This window comes from Rhincodon typus, chromosome 10 (assembly GCF_021869965.1).
Source record: "Rhincodon typus isolate 14 chromosome 10, sRhiTyp1.1, whole genome shotgun sequence".
In the NCBI taxonomy this organism is placed as follows: Eukaryota; Metazoa; Chordata; class Chondrichthyes; order Orectolobiformes; family Rhincodontidae; genus Rhincodon; species Rhincodon typus.
The window spans coordinates 53,676,385-53,692,230 of record NC_063341.1 but is presented as its reverse complement, the minus strand read 5'-3'; the positions used below and the strand labels follow the sequence as shown (position 1 = coordinate 53,692,230).

At 39.7% G+C, this 15,846-nt stretch overlaps 1 protein-coding gene across 1 annotated transcript in view; it reads right to left on the bottom strand.

The window, feature by feature from the left end:
• Window positions 1-6,461: 6,461 nt before the first annotated feature.
• The window catches only part of si:ch211-106k21.5 (amphoterin-induced protein 1), an 11,939-nt gene continuing 2,554 nt past the window's right edge, over window positions 6,462-15,846 (bottom strand). Inside the window, exon 2 of the mRNA XM_020512794.2 lies at window positions 6,462-11,390. Coding sequence (XP_020368383.1) covers window positions 10,165-11,390 — 1,226 coding nt within the window. The 3' untranslated portion in view covers window positions 6,462-10,164. The remainder of the gene's footprint in view (window positions 11,391-15,846) is intronic.

The window sequence follows — 15,846 nt, the reverse complement described above, 5'->3', positions numbered from 1 at the left end:
TGCTCTGGTATTCAATGTCTCAACTACTAAAGGCAAGTATCCTATATGCCTTCTTAACTACCTTCTTCACCTGTCCTCAGAGATAGCAAGAACTGCAGATGCTGGAGTCACAGATAACATTCTCTGATGCTGCCTGGCCTGCTGTGTTCCTTCAGCTTCACTCTGTATTATCTCTTCTTCACCTGTCCTGTTGCCTTCAATGATCTGTGGACATGTACAACAAGGTCTCTCTGAGCCTTTGTAAAAAAGGTCGAGTTGTTGTAGTTCTACCAGACCAGAGAGCTGCTCTCTCATTAGAGAGAGATGACTGCTGGTCGTTTAACCTGAGGGTCACCACACCTCAGGTGAAGGGAGATGTTGAGAATGAGAGTTCATGGTAATATCAAACAGTGCGGGAATTGAACCCATGCTGTTAGCATCACTCTCATCACAAAGCACACGTCCAGCTAACTGATCCCCTGACTTCCTCAGGTCCTACCATTCAAAATGGAATCCCTTACCTTGTTAGTCCACCCAAAATGCATACTTTTCCAAATGAAATTCCATTTTTCACTGATCAGCCCATCTGACCAGCCCTGTTGTCTAAGGCTTTCCTCCTTGCTATTTTGCACATCACCAATTTTCCTATCATTTGAAAACTACTGATCACATTTTGTCAATTATGATTTGATCATTAAAGTACAGTACAAACAGTAAAGGTCTGAACCCTGCAGTATGCAAAAGACATGAGCTTCCAGTCACAAAAAAACCCTGAACCATCACCTTCCAACTCCTGCCACTAAGCTAAGGTTGGATCCAATTTGTCAAAGTGCTGTGGATCCCACGTGTTTTTATCTTCTTGACTAGCCTTCCATGTGAAACTTTGTCACAACCCTAACTGGAGTCCATATAGACTACATCAGCAACACTACTCTCATCTACACACCAAGCTACCTCCTCAAAAAAAATCAATCAAACTTTGTACTCACTCACTTTGCAATCTCTCAAACCCGGCTACTTTGCTGTGGAAATTTGCTACAATTATATATCTGACTCAAGGCCAAATAAACAATCAGTTGAACTCTGGATCCAGAAAGATCAAAGCACCTCTTCTGCTCACGTACATTGTGACATTTATGTGTACTTAGTTCAAATAAATTACCAAATGATAAGCAGAAAAAAATGAACTGGAATTGCTAAACTCCAAGTAATATACTGGCCCACACTTTATAGTTTGGATGACAGTGAAAGTGTCAGTGCTCACTACTATTTAGGTATAAATCAGTCAGCAACTTCTGTCATCGGCAGTAAATCACAGAAATCAGCAAGTTGCTGTCTTATGTATTCTGCTCTTCCATAAACTTTGCTACCCCAGTACCTTGCCTAGGGACTCTATTTAAACATGTGAAAGGTATGCAGTTGTAGTACTTGCCTACCAGTTCCATACTAAAAACAACTTTAACATCTTTGGCAATCAAAACACAGCTTTGCAAGTGTGAAGTGTCAATCCTTCAGAACGTAATTAATGTTGGAGATTTTAAAGAAATTAAAAGTTAATTTCACATTCATGTGCATCTCTTTTATCACTATTAATCCCATTTCTCCTTTCTCTCTTTCAGAACAATATAGGAAATAGCAGTGGGAGTTGGCCATTCAAACCTTTGAGCATGCTTCACCATTCAATGAGATCACAGCTGATCTTTACTTCCAGATCATTTTCCCACTGTATCCCAATATCCCTTGATGTTTTTAATTTGTAGAAATCTATCAATCTCAATCTTGAAAATACTTAACAACTGAGCCTTCACAAGCCATCTGAGGCAGAGAATTCCAAAGATTCACCACCCTCTGATGAAGAAATTCTTCCTCATCTCATATCTAGATCGCCTACTCCTTATTCTGAAGCTGTGATGTCTGGTTTTGACCCCCTAGCCTAGGGAAACATCCATCCTCAATCAGGTCTGTTGATCCCTGAGAGAATTTTGTAAGTTTGCGTGAAATCACCTCTTATCATTCTAAATTTCAAAGAACATTAGCTCATTTTATTTCATCATAGCTCACAGGACAACCACTCCATCACAAGAATTGAGTTAAATCAACTTCCACTGCACTCCCTTTATGTCAATTGTAATTTTAAAATTCATTCATGGGATGTGGGTGTCACTAGCTGGACTATCATTTATTGCCCATCCCTAGTTGCCCTTGAGAAGGTGATGGTGGGCTGCCTTTTTGAACTGTTGCAGTCCATGTAAGTAGATGTAAGTAGACCCAGAGGGGGAGGGAGTTGGAGGATTTTGATATAGTGACACTGAAGGAATGGAATATATTTCCAAGTCAGGATGGTGAATGGCTCCGAGGGGAAATTTCAGGTGGAGGGGTACATCAGCTTTTGTCTGATAGACCTCTGCATCATTTGGATGCAACATACAGCACTTAATTGAGACATGGCTCCAAAAGATGTAGCTGGGTACAGTGATCAGTCATAGACTGTAAATTTGTTGCTGCTTAAAAGGTAAGTTTTTGTCTGTTCCCAGAAGCAAATACACTTGTTTAATTGCTTTTGTGTCACTTGCTGTTGCTGAATTAAAGTGAACATTCACAACCATATGGAGGCTATTGGAAGGCCATTTGAACTAGGGATGGGCATGAGGTGGTGACCCAGCCAGCGATACCCACTGCCTGTGAATGAATAAGAAATAACATGCTGTGATAAAAGTTACCTTTCAGATACCTTTCCATTACATGGACAGTGAAAGGCAACTCCTGATTGGTGGCTCTTGACCTGGTGCATGGCTGACACCAGCACCATGAATCCTGGGAGGCAGCTGAGAGTACTACAGCCCCTACTGAGAAGAAGATAGGGTGTGTGGGCATCATAGAGACATTTTGTTTTTTATTCATTCACAGGATGAGGGTGTCACTGCCTAGGCAGAATTTGTTGCCCTAATTGCCCAGAGGACAGTTAAGAGCCAACCACATTGCTGTGGGTCTGGAGTCACATGTAGGCCAGACCAGGTAAGGATGGCAGTTTCCTTCCCTTAAGGGCATTAGTGAAACAGATGGGTTTTTCCCCAACAATCAACAATCAACAATGGATTCACAGTTGTTGTTAGAATCTTAATTACAGATATTTTATTGAATTCAAATCCCACCATCTGCTGTGGCAGGATTCGAACCCGGGTCCCCAGAATGTTATCTGGGTCTCTGGATTAACAGTCCAGTGCGACAATACTACTACGCCATCGCCTCCCCCAAGGTAATGAGGCAAGTTGCAGAGAAGGGTGGAGAAAACCTGGGCTTCATGGATTGAAACCCTCCAAGAACATTGAACCCAACTGACGCGAGTAAAAGTCAACACACTGTTGTTTGTAGACGGTGTTGTACTGTAATGGACTCCTGATGACTTTTGCCTTGTCTTGCAAAAACCCACAAACAGTTCCGAGGAAGGGTTCTTCTTTCACAGATGCTGCCAGACTTGCTGAGCTTTTCCAGCAACTTTGTTTTTGTCCCACAAAGAGTGTCAATCCTTCAGCGCTGACCACCCCATCTAAATCATTATTTAAAGATGAAATAGCCTGGAACAATGTGCTAAATTAATCAAGATTAGGGGTGTTATCTTTTCATTTGTTTAGAAAAATGCTAAATTACCTCCACTGCAGCATCTGGTTGTTAAATGATTGCAGGATTTTCATCTCAACTACTTTATTTGGACATCCATTTCATGCATTGATCAGATTTCACATGCCTGTCTTTAACTACTTTGAACGTGAATCCTCTTGTCCTACTCATGCAAGTTGCACTGAAGTAATTTTCTACAACTATATTTTCTGTACCATTGCCACTTGTTATTTATATTCATATGACCATGCACTGGAGGTTTATATCATATCATTGGTTTCTGTATCAATTTCCTACTTACATTTCATTTCAAGAAGCTTCATCATAATTGTATTGCTCCTATGGCTAACTAGGAACACAAGTAAACTGCACAGAGAAATGACAAATACCTGCTTCGACCACAGCAGTTTAATTATTCTCCTGCTCTCAAAATGCACATTTTAGTTACAGATCTCTGTCCAAATAAATATACAATTTGAGTTTATACTTGCTTCAATGAGGATGCCTGGAGACAACAAATGCTCATTCGTTAACCAGTCAGTGAGGAACAATGTTATCCACTCTTTAGTTTATGTATTCAACTATCTGCTATCATATTTTTGCTAAATGTCTCTGTTTAGTTGATATGATGGGTGGCAGTATTAGGGAATAGAACATTTTCCAACCCAGGAGCAGCACTAAGGTCATGGGTACTTTCAAGGCAAGACATATTCTGCAATAGTAAGAACTGTCGATGCTGGAGTCAGAGATAACACAGTGGGGAGCTGGAGGAACACAGCAGGCCAGGCAGATCAGATGAGCAGGAAAGTTGACGTTTCGGGTTGGGACCCTTCTCCATATTCTGCTTTACCTTCAAAGTGAATCTCAGACTCAAAAAGAGATCCCTCCGCCTTGGAGATATTCAGCATCTTACTAGTAGCCAAAGAGGTTCTTTAGCATGGAGTGAGTGTCAGTTTAGCTCAGTGGGCTGGACAGTTGGTTTGTGAAGCCATGTGATGCTGACAGCATTGATTCAATCCCCACCCTGGCTGAGGTGATCATGAAAGACACCTTCTCCGCCTGAGGTGTGGTGGCCCTCAGGTTAAATCACCACCAGTTGTCTCTCTCTAATGAGAGAGCAGCCCTATGATCTGGTAAGACTATAGTGACTTGAATTAGCATGGAGTGTTCCTGGCTACTTCCAGGAAATCAATGCATGTTTAATTTACATTGTAAAATTTGCATATGCATGCACTGCAAAGACAGTTAAGTTTGCACAAAGCATTGAGGGTTTTTTTAATGCTTTCCAGGCAAATATGTACAGCAGAAATAGTAAGAACTGCCGATGCTGGAGTCAGAGATACCACAGTGTGGAGCTGGAGGAACACAGCAGGCCCGGCAGCATCAGAGGAGCAGGAAAGCTGAAAATTCAGAAAATGAAGAAGGGTCCCGACCCGAAATGTCAGCTTTCCTGCTCTTCTGATGCTTTCTGGCCTGCCTTGTTCCTCCAGCTCCACACTGTGTTAAATATGTACAGCAGACGTGTTCCAAATTTTGATCACACTCTTCTTGTCAAATAGATTATTGATTTGTACTTATATTTACTTCTTTTCAACAGTTTTGTCAATGCAAAAAAAAATTGTAGAAACCAAGAAGCTATTTCTATAATTTTTCTTACTTAATATTTTTGTATTCACACATACAGGAATTCTTTCACTATAGGGATGTGGTTTAAACTGTAGGTTTTCAAGGTTCTTTGCTTGATATCCTTGGAATTTGTATTTCACAGCATCAAAAAATTCATCTCATCATGGCAGAGATAGTAGGAACTGCAGATGCTGGAGAAGAAGGGTATAGGCCCGAAACGTCAGCCTTCCTGCTCCTCTGATGCTGCTTGGCCTGCTGTGTTCATCCAGCTCTACACCTTGTTATCTCATCGTGGCATATTTGTCCATACAGTCCCTCACATTGTCTAACAGTTCATTAATGAATTTGCAATTTATTCAGAATTCCATTCCTCATTTTGATCACATTTTGTGTAGACTGTCTGATATCAGCCTTACACTAACTATTTTACTAAAACTGTGGATGGTGAAAACCCAAAATGAAAACAGAAAATATTGGAAATACTTAACAAGCTTAAGGAAAGGTCTTTGACCTGAAATATTAACTCTGTTTCTCTCTTTGCATATGTTGCCTGACGTACTGAGTATTTCCAGCATTTTCAGTTTTTAATCAGGTTTTAAGCTTCACAGTTTTCGTGAAATAGTTAGCTGAAATGTAATCAGTAAGCAACCAATACATCGGGTCAGTTTGGAAACTGAGGGCAAAAAAAAATCTGGGACCCAGAAAAATTAGGACAGTATTTGGGGGGCTCAGGGGCTGTGTGTCTCAGTGTCGGAGGTGCCCGGATCAGAGAGGGACTTCCTATATTAGGAATACCGTCATTTACAGTCTGCCTTATACCAAGCAACCTCCATGGTGAGATCAACTAGGAAATTGGAGCTATTTTTAACAACAAGGTTAGCAGGAAGTCATGAAGGGCTACTTTCACACAGTGCCAATGCTTCGGTGCAGTGAGATATCGATTCCTCAAGAGATTTTTGGTCTTCAAAATATTAATAGATCTTAGGTGGAGTTCATCTTAATGTCTCCGTTACTGTTCACATCAGTTTCAAATTGGCCAACACGAGTGCACCCTCAATAATCCACATCTCTAACATTCTTCAGCAAATACCATATCCTGATAAGCAAATTATATTCTGTGTCACTACCATATTAAATAATTCTGTATTTATCTTCTTTCCCCTGTGTTGAGGCGTTAATGAGTGACACACTTGTTTACAAATTAAGCCAGTATTGACAAACATCAAGCAATTGGGAAGTTAAATAGTAATGTTGAACTTTATTGCATCAGGATGAGAGTACAGGAGTAAAGCAGTCTAGCTACAATTGTACAGACCATTGTTGAGACCACACCTGGTCTATTATGTACAGTTTTGGTCTCCTTCCCCAAGAAAATATATATTTACCACAAATGGAGTGCAACAAAGGTTAACCAGACTGATTCCTGGTGTGACCGGATTATTTTATAAGGAGATGTACAGCAGAGAGGGCCTATATTCTCAAGAGTTTTGAAGAATGGGAGGTGATCTCATTGAAACTTACAAAATTCTTGTAAAATTACAAGGGTGCGAATGGGTAGATGCAGGAACGATGTTTCGCCTTGCTGAGGTGTCTCGAACCAGAGGACACACAGTCTCAGAATGAAGAATAGGTCATTTAGGACTAAAATGAAAGCGAAGTTCATCACTCAGAAGATAATGGATCTTTGAAATTCTCTACCCCAGACGGCTGAGGAAGTCCAGCTTTCAAGTATACCCAAGATAGAAATCAATAGATTTCCAGATGTTATAAATATCAAAGAGTATAGGCTTCTGTGGAAAAGTAGCATTGAAGTATGAGTTCATCCAGGATTGAGTTGAATGACAGAGTAGGCTTGAGAAGCCAAACAGCTTACTCCAGCTCCTATTTCCTATGCAAGTTATCAAGAGCATGGATTAAAATTGAAATATTTAAGTAATGTTCAAAAGCAAGGGCATATACTTTCTGGGTAGAATATCATGTCAGATTTCCAGGAAACAATATCTCTCTGCAACATATAGATGAGTTTATGAACATAAATTGCATTAAAAAACATTTGTTATGCTGAAAACAGATATGAAAAATATGTAACATAGCAAATAGAAAAGTTTCTGTCCAGTAATGGTTTTGTAAATAAAGAAAAAGATAGGCTAATTAAGGTCACAGATTATAGATATTAATCTAACCAACCATGAAACTAACATTGTAAGGGATGAGTGTTCTTTTAAGTGGTAATAATGCAGTCTTTCTTTCATTTTGGGCAGTTATGCAGTCCTAGTCCAACACACCAAAATAGTAGTCACATCAATGCTATCATGTCAGACTTAATACAATGAACACCTATTGCAAGAGAACACATCAAAAGGCAGACAGTAGGGACTTGATTGCTCATGCTAAAACCTGTGTCCCTCCATTCTAGTTCATAGTTCTTCTTAATTGTGAAAAAAACAACACATACAAGAATCCAGTCCAAGTTAAATGTATAGTGGTTTACATCTTTTCTAACTTCTGAAATGATTCAAGTGTTAGTACTCAATTACTGAGTAAATTGAAGGTATTTAAGTTATCAATACGGTATCACATTTTGTCTTCATAAAATTGTTGGATCTGGAAGCTGTGGGATCTTAGTTTTGACTTTGTGACTGGACGCTTGATTATGATCAACTGTTCTGACTTCTCAAATTCCCCCACACATACAAAAGAAGCAGAAAATCCCAACTTATGCATTGTGTTTCACTACACAAATACAGTAAAGTATCATTAATGTTAACAATAGTATAATATTATATAAAACATATAAAATGTTATGTTTATGAAAGCATCGAATGTCACACTATTCAAAAGTAATAGCGCTACATGTGAATACAAGGAATTCAGTGCTCCTAGGTCACAATACAACTCCTTTTCGACTACTGCTTGAACCAATTGCTACGCGGTGGTGATTATTCACCTTCCCACAACACCATTCTAGAGTGCAATTGTTGGCGCCTGAACACTGTTAATGTGTCACCAGTTTTGGTATATTTAAAGCACATTCCTAAGGGTATCAATTACCAATTTTGTGAATGCATCAAATGATGAATAGAGGCAAGTGATTTGAGTGCCGATGCCAATAGGAAGGGGTAGAAAGGCTACAATTGCCTTTTACCCTGGCGTAGGAGGAATAAACAACTGGAAGAGTTCTACCTGTGGCAATTCTAACAATGCCATAGGAAAGTCTAGGGGTATTAGTTGAAGGCAGGATAAAGCTCAGTTTGTTCCATAGTTGAAAATTTTGCCAATTTTCAAGCCTTTTTACAACCCCAACAGGGTTAAGGAGGAAATTCACATGGCAGTCACCTTACCATGACCCTAGCCGAATATTGTGGTTTGGGATTGTTTGGTATGTAGAGGTAGAGGCTCACTCATTATGAAGGCAATCTCTCAACCAAATGTTCTCACTAGGTTGCATGTTTTCAGGGCCGCATCCCAACTGATCCATGAATCGTATTGTCTGGAAATTTTAACTCACTTCCTCTCCCTGCAGACGTTGCCAGACCTGTTGAGTTTCTCCAGTGCTTTCTCTTTTTATTTCAGATCTCCAGCATCTGCAGCACTTTCCTTTTATTTAATGTGAAATGTTTTGCACTAGCCTTGTCCGGTGAGGCTATGCTGCAGTACGTAAAGAAGCACAGCCCATCTGAAAGGGGCACAGGATTCTGAAGGTAAGAGGGCAACTTACCTAACAAATGTAAGGCTTTGGTAACTGAGGGGTGACCCACTACTGGGCTTTGTCCTTCCAAAGGGAGTTTCTATCACAACCTTAAGGACTGCCAACAACTTGTCATAGTATCCCTGGGGGTGCTGGCGGCTTGGGTGAAAACTGGTATGTGGCCCTGCTTCCCTGCTATAATTGTGAACGTAGAATGTCTACCTGTCATTTTGATAGTGATAGGGTGGCATGGCAGAAGGTCTGATGGACACAATTTCTTTAGTTTCAAACAATATTCTGTCCAATATGACTTTGGTAATGACAGGACATTAATATTCAGTACTTTATCCAAGCACTGAATATTAATGTTCTGTCATTACAACATATATTCATGAAACTTGCTTGACATATACCTGAGGACAGGCTGGAGGTTCATTCCAAACATCTTGTTGAACCAGCTGAACAGACAGTTATGCCTGTCAGAAAATATTGCAAGTAAGATTGTCAAAGAGATAAGAAATGATGACACGATTAGAAGACAAGTCTTTTCTGTCCTGTACTGGCTGTTTGAATTTAACAATGAGCCACTATAAACAAAATATAGAATTCTGATCAAACTGGTGACGCTCTATCTTAATCTTAACTTGAGTTATGGGTGAATTCAAATATGCCTGGTCTAATTTTGCCCTCCTTAATTTCAATCAGATTGGCCATAAACTTAGCATTCATCCCAAACCCACTCAGTTTCTGCCAGGTGGGTTAGGGTAAAATAGATTCAAATTCCTAGACTGAACTATTGGTGCCTGTCATAAAGACAGTCCATACTTCCAATTGGATTATATTTGAAAAACATTCAAAGTTATCAGGAAAATATTAGAACATACACCTTTTTGGATCTTTTCTCTCCCTTTTGACTCCCTGACTTCTTTCTATATTTATTTGCCAGAACTTTGCTTCTCATTTGATAGAATGGCAACTTTAAACTTGAACTACATCTTGGACCTAGGTGAAAACACTACTTTGATATCCCGTATATTAACGAGCAGTTATAATGTTATTGGCATTATCCCAATGGTAAGCCTATATTTTAACCTCAGTAATGTGTCTCTCCCACATCAATTATTCTGTTTTTAATCTTCACATAAATGTGCTAAAATACAGTCCATCTTCATCAGCCCAAGGCAGTCTTGCATACTGTCAAATGTTTGACTCTGGCTTTCGTGAAGTCTCCTATACAAATTATCCCACGTCACTTAGGACAAATCGATATTTTCATATTCACCATGATCAGAATCATCTAATTCAATATCAGGAACTAGATTGTAGTAATTTGCTGACTTATTCATGTAGATCCTTTGATGATCTGACTCTTGTAACTCCTCTGTGACGTTCACCAGCACTGGCTCAGCATGGACTTCCTCAACTGCATCTTCTTCTTCCACTTTATTATTGGATACATTAACACATGTGACTGAGTCAACAGAAACACTTGGCTTAATTTCCACTTCTTCATACAAGTCACGATTACTTCCCAGCAATGCTGTTGAAGGACGTAACATAAGCTGGTTTCTGGCGAGAATGCTGTTTTCATATCCTGTGGGAATGGGAGTTGTCTCTGGAGTCCTGCAAGTTATATAATGATGATCTCCTACATTTGAAAAGCTAGATTTCTCGATGGTGCAAATTTGACTGTCTTGTCTCATGGCTTTAAAATCAGACCTTCTACTTTTCCAGCAGTAGCAACATAACACCACTGCAAGAATTGCAAGCAATGGCAGGCAAATAAAGAGAGCCGTGAGACCATAGGAACGGCAGATATCTGAGCGATGAATGTCTATGATATTCAGACCTTGAGGGTGCGTCAGTGTGTAGCACATAATCATATTTTCTGATCCACTGATGCTTAGATTTTTAGTAATATAATTTGCCAAGCCATCATATAAGGCACATGTGCACTCCAAGGTGTTATTGAAAACAGACAATATCATGAGGCTTGGTTTAAAGACACTTGAAGGTATAGATTTTAAATTGTTGGAATCTAGGTACAGCTCCTGAATCTGGTCTGAAGCCTTTAAAATGTTCTCTGGTAACTGTTGAAGATGGTTTTTCTCCAGGTGAAGAATCTTTAAACTGGGTGCATTTATGATGAAATTAGAAGGTAACTGTTCTAACTGATTGTGATCGAGGTATAGAGTCTCCAGAGAACTTGGGTTTTCATCCACTTTGTGAATGTCAGAAATGTTACAATTTGAGAGGTCCAGGACCTTGATTCCTGACAAATTTGTGAAGACATCCCATTGGAGGCTGCCAATGTAAGAACCAGTGAAGTTTAAGCAACATTCTTCTCTCACCTGGCTAACTTTAAAAGTCCTGAAATTAACATTGTCATCACACAGGCAGACGCCATCTGCAGCCTCTGGACCCCAAAAAACTGCTTGTAGCAGAATCCACTGCTGAAGTAATTTCCACAGCCTTGGACCTAGGAAGAACAGATCAGAACATGGTTAAATGACAGGAGTATCACAGTATAAAAGAAAACCCAAGCATGAGTGGCATACTGTCTGTTGATTTCTTCAAGAACTAGTTTAAATACACTTGTTAGGTTAATAAAGTTTTTATTAAAATGTAAAGGTATTGAAGAGTCTACCTTATCGTGCTCTGGCCCCTAAACCCCATTCCCAGAAGGGTTGGCCACCATGGCTCCCTTGCTTAGGCCTAAGGTTCAAATAACAGAATATGACCCAGTGACATTGTAGGAGTTGCATAGGGCTTGCAGTGAAGGTCCTTGGTGTAGTGATTGTAATGGGGTCAGCTAGCTGGACCTCACAGAATATGAGTTCACTGACTGGGGCTGTTAATCTGGTCCAATCAGGGAGCTCTGGCTGGCATAAAAAGATTGAGCATCAGCGATACTGACACTCTGGTGCCTGACTGTATATGAGGCAGAGTTATAGTCAAGGACTGTTTATGTGTAAATAAAGGGTGACTTAGTTACGGGATACCCTCGTGGAGTTATTTCACTTGCCAGCTATGATCTCAAATTTCAGGCAGCTAGTTTGGAGTGGGGAAAATGTGGGTAAGTTCCCTATCCCATTTTAACTGCCTTATGATCACCAGCTTCTCTCCTCCTCCCTACCTATCATTACCAGCCACCAGATTTCCATTCTCTTAGCTGGGAAATGTTACATGACACTGGGCAATGATGAGGGAAAGGAAAATTCCAAAAATATAATTTTAATTTAAAGGTATGCACAATCTTCCACATTAACTGCAACCAACTATTAGAAAGCACAGCAAATATATTTCTAGCACTATCTCTCCTCTTACATCATCATCTTGTTGCCAACAGCTTAGAATGTTCTAAACTGAGAGCGTTCCACTGCCTTCCTCACAGTGTCTGAAATCGTTTGGGATACTTATGAGGGATTTCTAAAACATCATTCATCAGTTGTGGGCATTTTTGGAAAAGGCAGCATTATTGTCCATCTCTATTCGCCTGAGAGAAGGTGAATTACTTGCAGTTCTTGAATCACTGCAGTCCCTGTAGTTACATCGACAGTGCTGTTAGGGAGGATTTTGATACAATGAGAATGAAGGATTGGTAAAATAGCTCCACGTATACTTCTACCACTTCCATGTCAGGATAGTGTGCGATTTGAAGGGAACTTGCAGATGCTGGTGTTTCATGGACCTGCTGCCCTTGTCCTTTCAAGTGGTAGACTTTGCATATTTGGGAGGTACAGTTGAAGGAACCTTGGCAAATGTGATAAGGTGCAACATGAATGCAAGTCTTTCTTGTCTTTTCCCACCCTTCCTTGCAGAGCAGTACAATAATAAAAATTTACGTGTTACAGTTTTTTTTATTTCAATGTTTATTAATTCAAATTAACTTATTTCATTCATAGGTTGACTGACCTATCAATAGCCGATAGAAGAAGTGAATAATGTTAGTCATTGTCCCGTTTCATGGGGCATACATCTGTACATCAGATGTTAGCCACTTAAACTGTCCTCACTCATACCAACTGTTTCTATCATTACAATCATTTCTTGATTACTACAGTTTCTTTTAAAAATAATTAAAATGATACTTTTCACTCTACAACTCTATAACAGAATACATGTAGATCAAAAAGCAATGGGAATTGCCTCGAGAAGAGAATTATGTTGTCACAATTTTACATCATGAGAAAGTTTGTATCTATGCATCTGGTGCTCCTCCAAGTATGCCATAGTTTTGATGTGCAGCAACCATCTGATTGGGCAGCAGGTCCATTCCATGCCAACGCTACACTCATCAAACCCTACTGTGCTTCAGTTCCTGGTTGTGTATGTTTCACTTCTCTGCGCTTGTGCTTCAATATTCCAGGTCCTGGCCTGTTTGCTTCTTTCCATGCCTCAGGATTTGCCCCCTCACCACCCCCCTCCCCCACCACAACTCTCTTTTGGCCAATCTAATTCATCTTCTGATTAATAGCGATCCCTGTATAATGATTGTACATTGATGATGTCATTGAAAATGAAAGGGAGATGGCTGGATTTTTGAGATTATCCTTATTAGTGACCACAAATGGTACCTGCCACTTGTCAGCCTAAGCCTGAATGCTTTCCATGTTCTGTTGTAATCCAGCAGAGAGAGCTTCATTATTAGAAAGTGAATGGGGCTGGGCACTGCCTGTAAACAGCTCCACTCCTGACCATATGAGGAAAGGAACTGAAGGTAAATGGATTGAGGTTGCTATCCTGAAGGACTCCTGCAGCATTGTCCTGGGAATGTGATGATTGCCTTTCACACTTAGGAGTGACTTCACAACTGGGGAGTTCTCCTATTGAATCCCATTGACTTCAATTTTACTATTGCCGCTGATAGTCATTCTGAAATCAATTAAAGAAATGACGCAGTGGCAGCAACAAAGCCACATTACATCAACTGGTCATTTATATTTATACTTGTGATTTAGCCAACAAAATAAAACACACTGGAAAAAAATAAACCGCTGAATGGTATTTCCACACCTAGGTCACTGGTTTTAAGTATTTCACATAGCAGTTGTGCATCAATTAATGTCTTTTAGAGGGTAAATAAGAGTACAACAGTAATTTTTAGCCTCTATATATACTTAACTGGTTGTTTTTCTTTTGGGTGATGGAGGGGGTGGGAATAGTAGTCAGGGCAGGGAGGAAAACAAAATGATGTTTCCACTAGGTCTGGTTGAGTCTGCACACAATGATTCAATTTGTATAAAATGTATTGTTTAGCAACTTTAATGAATATGTCAAATCTTTTGTGTGAGTTCAACTTAATAACAGTATGATAAGGAGCCTGATAATAATAGCACATTCAGTAAAACCTTCCTTATCTTAGCTCAGCTCCCATTTGGAATTCCATTTATACCCACGCCCTTTCCTGGGGCCTAGAGCAGCACTGACGTGCATATTTCCTGTAATAAACTATTAGAAACAATTTGAACAACTCAGTAAAGGAAGACACTAATAAAAAAAAACTTACTTCAGTGATCTACAAGCAAAATTTTGTACGTTACAGTGTAGACTTTCCTTGGCTTACACTGAGAGAAATGCATGCTGTATACACTGTATCATTGACTTGCCTATGTAACCAAGAAATACCTTTACTTTTCTAAACTATTTCACCTTTTATTATTTTAGCCACTTCTAAGCCTCCTGTACAAAGATAGGACAAACAAAGAAAGGACAGATAAGTCCCTCTTTCTCGTCTATGTAAATAAAGTGGATTCACTTTAGTGAATGACATGCTAACAGTAGACAATAAGGAAATGGTGAATAAAATGAACAAATGTGTTGCTTGGTTCTTCACTAATATGGCATTTCAGTAATAGGTGTAAACAGGAGCTGGAAAGGTGAGAGGAACTTAGCATAAATTCAATCATAAGAGATGTGGTATTGTGCAAATTGGTGTACCTCTGGGCTGACAAGTCCATAAGACTGTAAAATCATAAGACATTGGAACAGAAGTAAGCCATTTGGCTCACTGAATCTACTTCACGATTCAGTGAGATTATGGCCGAGCTGATAAAGTGGTGATAAGGGAGGTGATGGCCTAGTGGTATTATCTCTAGACTATTAATCTAGAAACCTAGGTGATGTCCTGGAGACCTGGGCACATAATCCTGCCATGGCAGATGGTGGAATTTGAATTCAATTAAAAAAAAATTGTTATTAAGAGTCTAATGATGACCATGACCCATTGTCGATTGTTGGAAAAATCCATGTCATTCACTGATGCCCTTTAGGGAAGGAAACTGCCATTCTTACCTGGTCTGGCCTACATATGACTCTAGACCCACAGCAATGTGGTTGACTTTTAAACTGCCATCTGGGCAATTAGGGATGAGCAATAAATGCTGGCCTCACCAGTGATGTCCTCATTCCATCAATGAATAAAAAAAAACCGTTAACTCCACTTTCCTGTCTTTTCCCATGGCCCTTCATTCCCTTGCTGATTAAAAATCTGCCTTTAATCTGTCAACCTTGAATATGTTTAACAATCCAGCCTCTGCAGTAAAGAATTCCACAGATTTCTTACCTTCTGAGAGATGAAGTTCCATCTCATCTCTCTCTTAAGTGGGTGACCCTCTACTCTGATATTATGCCCTCTGATCCTAGACTGTCCCAAAGGGAGAAACCACCTCTCTGCATCTACTTCATCAAGTCCCTTAATAATCTTGTATATTCCAATAATGTCACCTCTCATTCTTCTAAACTCCAATGAGTATAGACCCAATTTCCTCAAATGACAGCCCCTCCATACTCAGGATCAGCCTAGTGAACCTTCTCTGGACAGTGTCCAAAGCCAGTATATCTATCCTTAGATAAAAGTCCCAAAAACTGTTCACTGTATTCCAGCTGTGGTCTAATTAGTGCCTTAGAGATAGTAGGAACTGCAGATGCTGGAG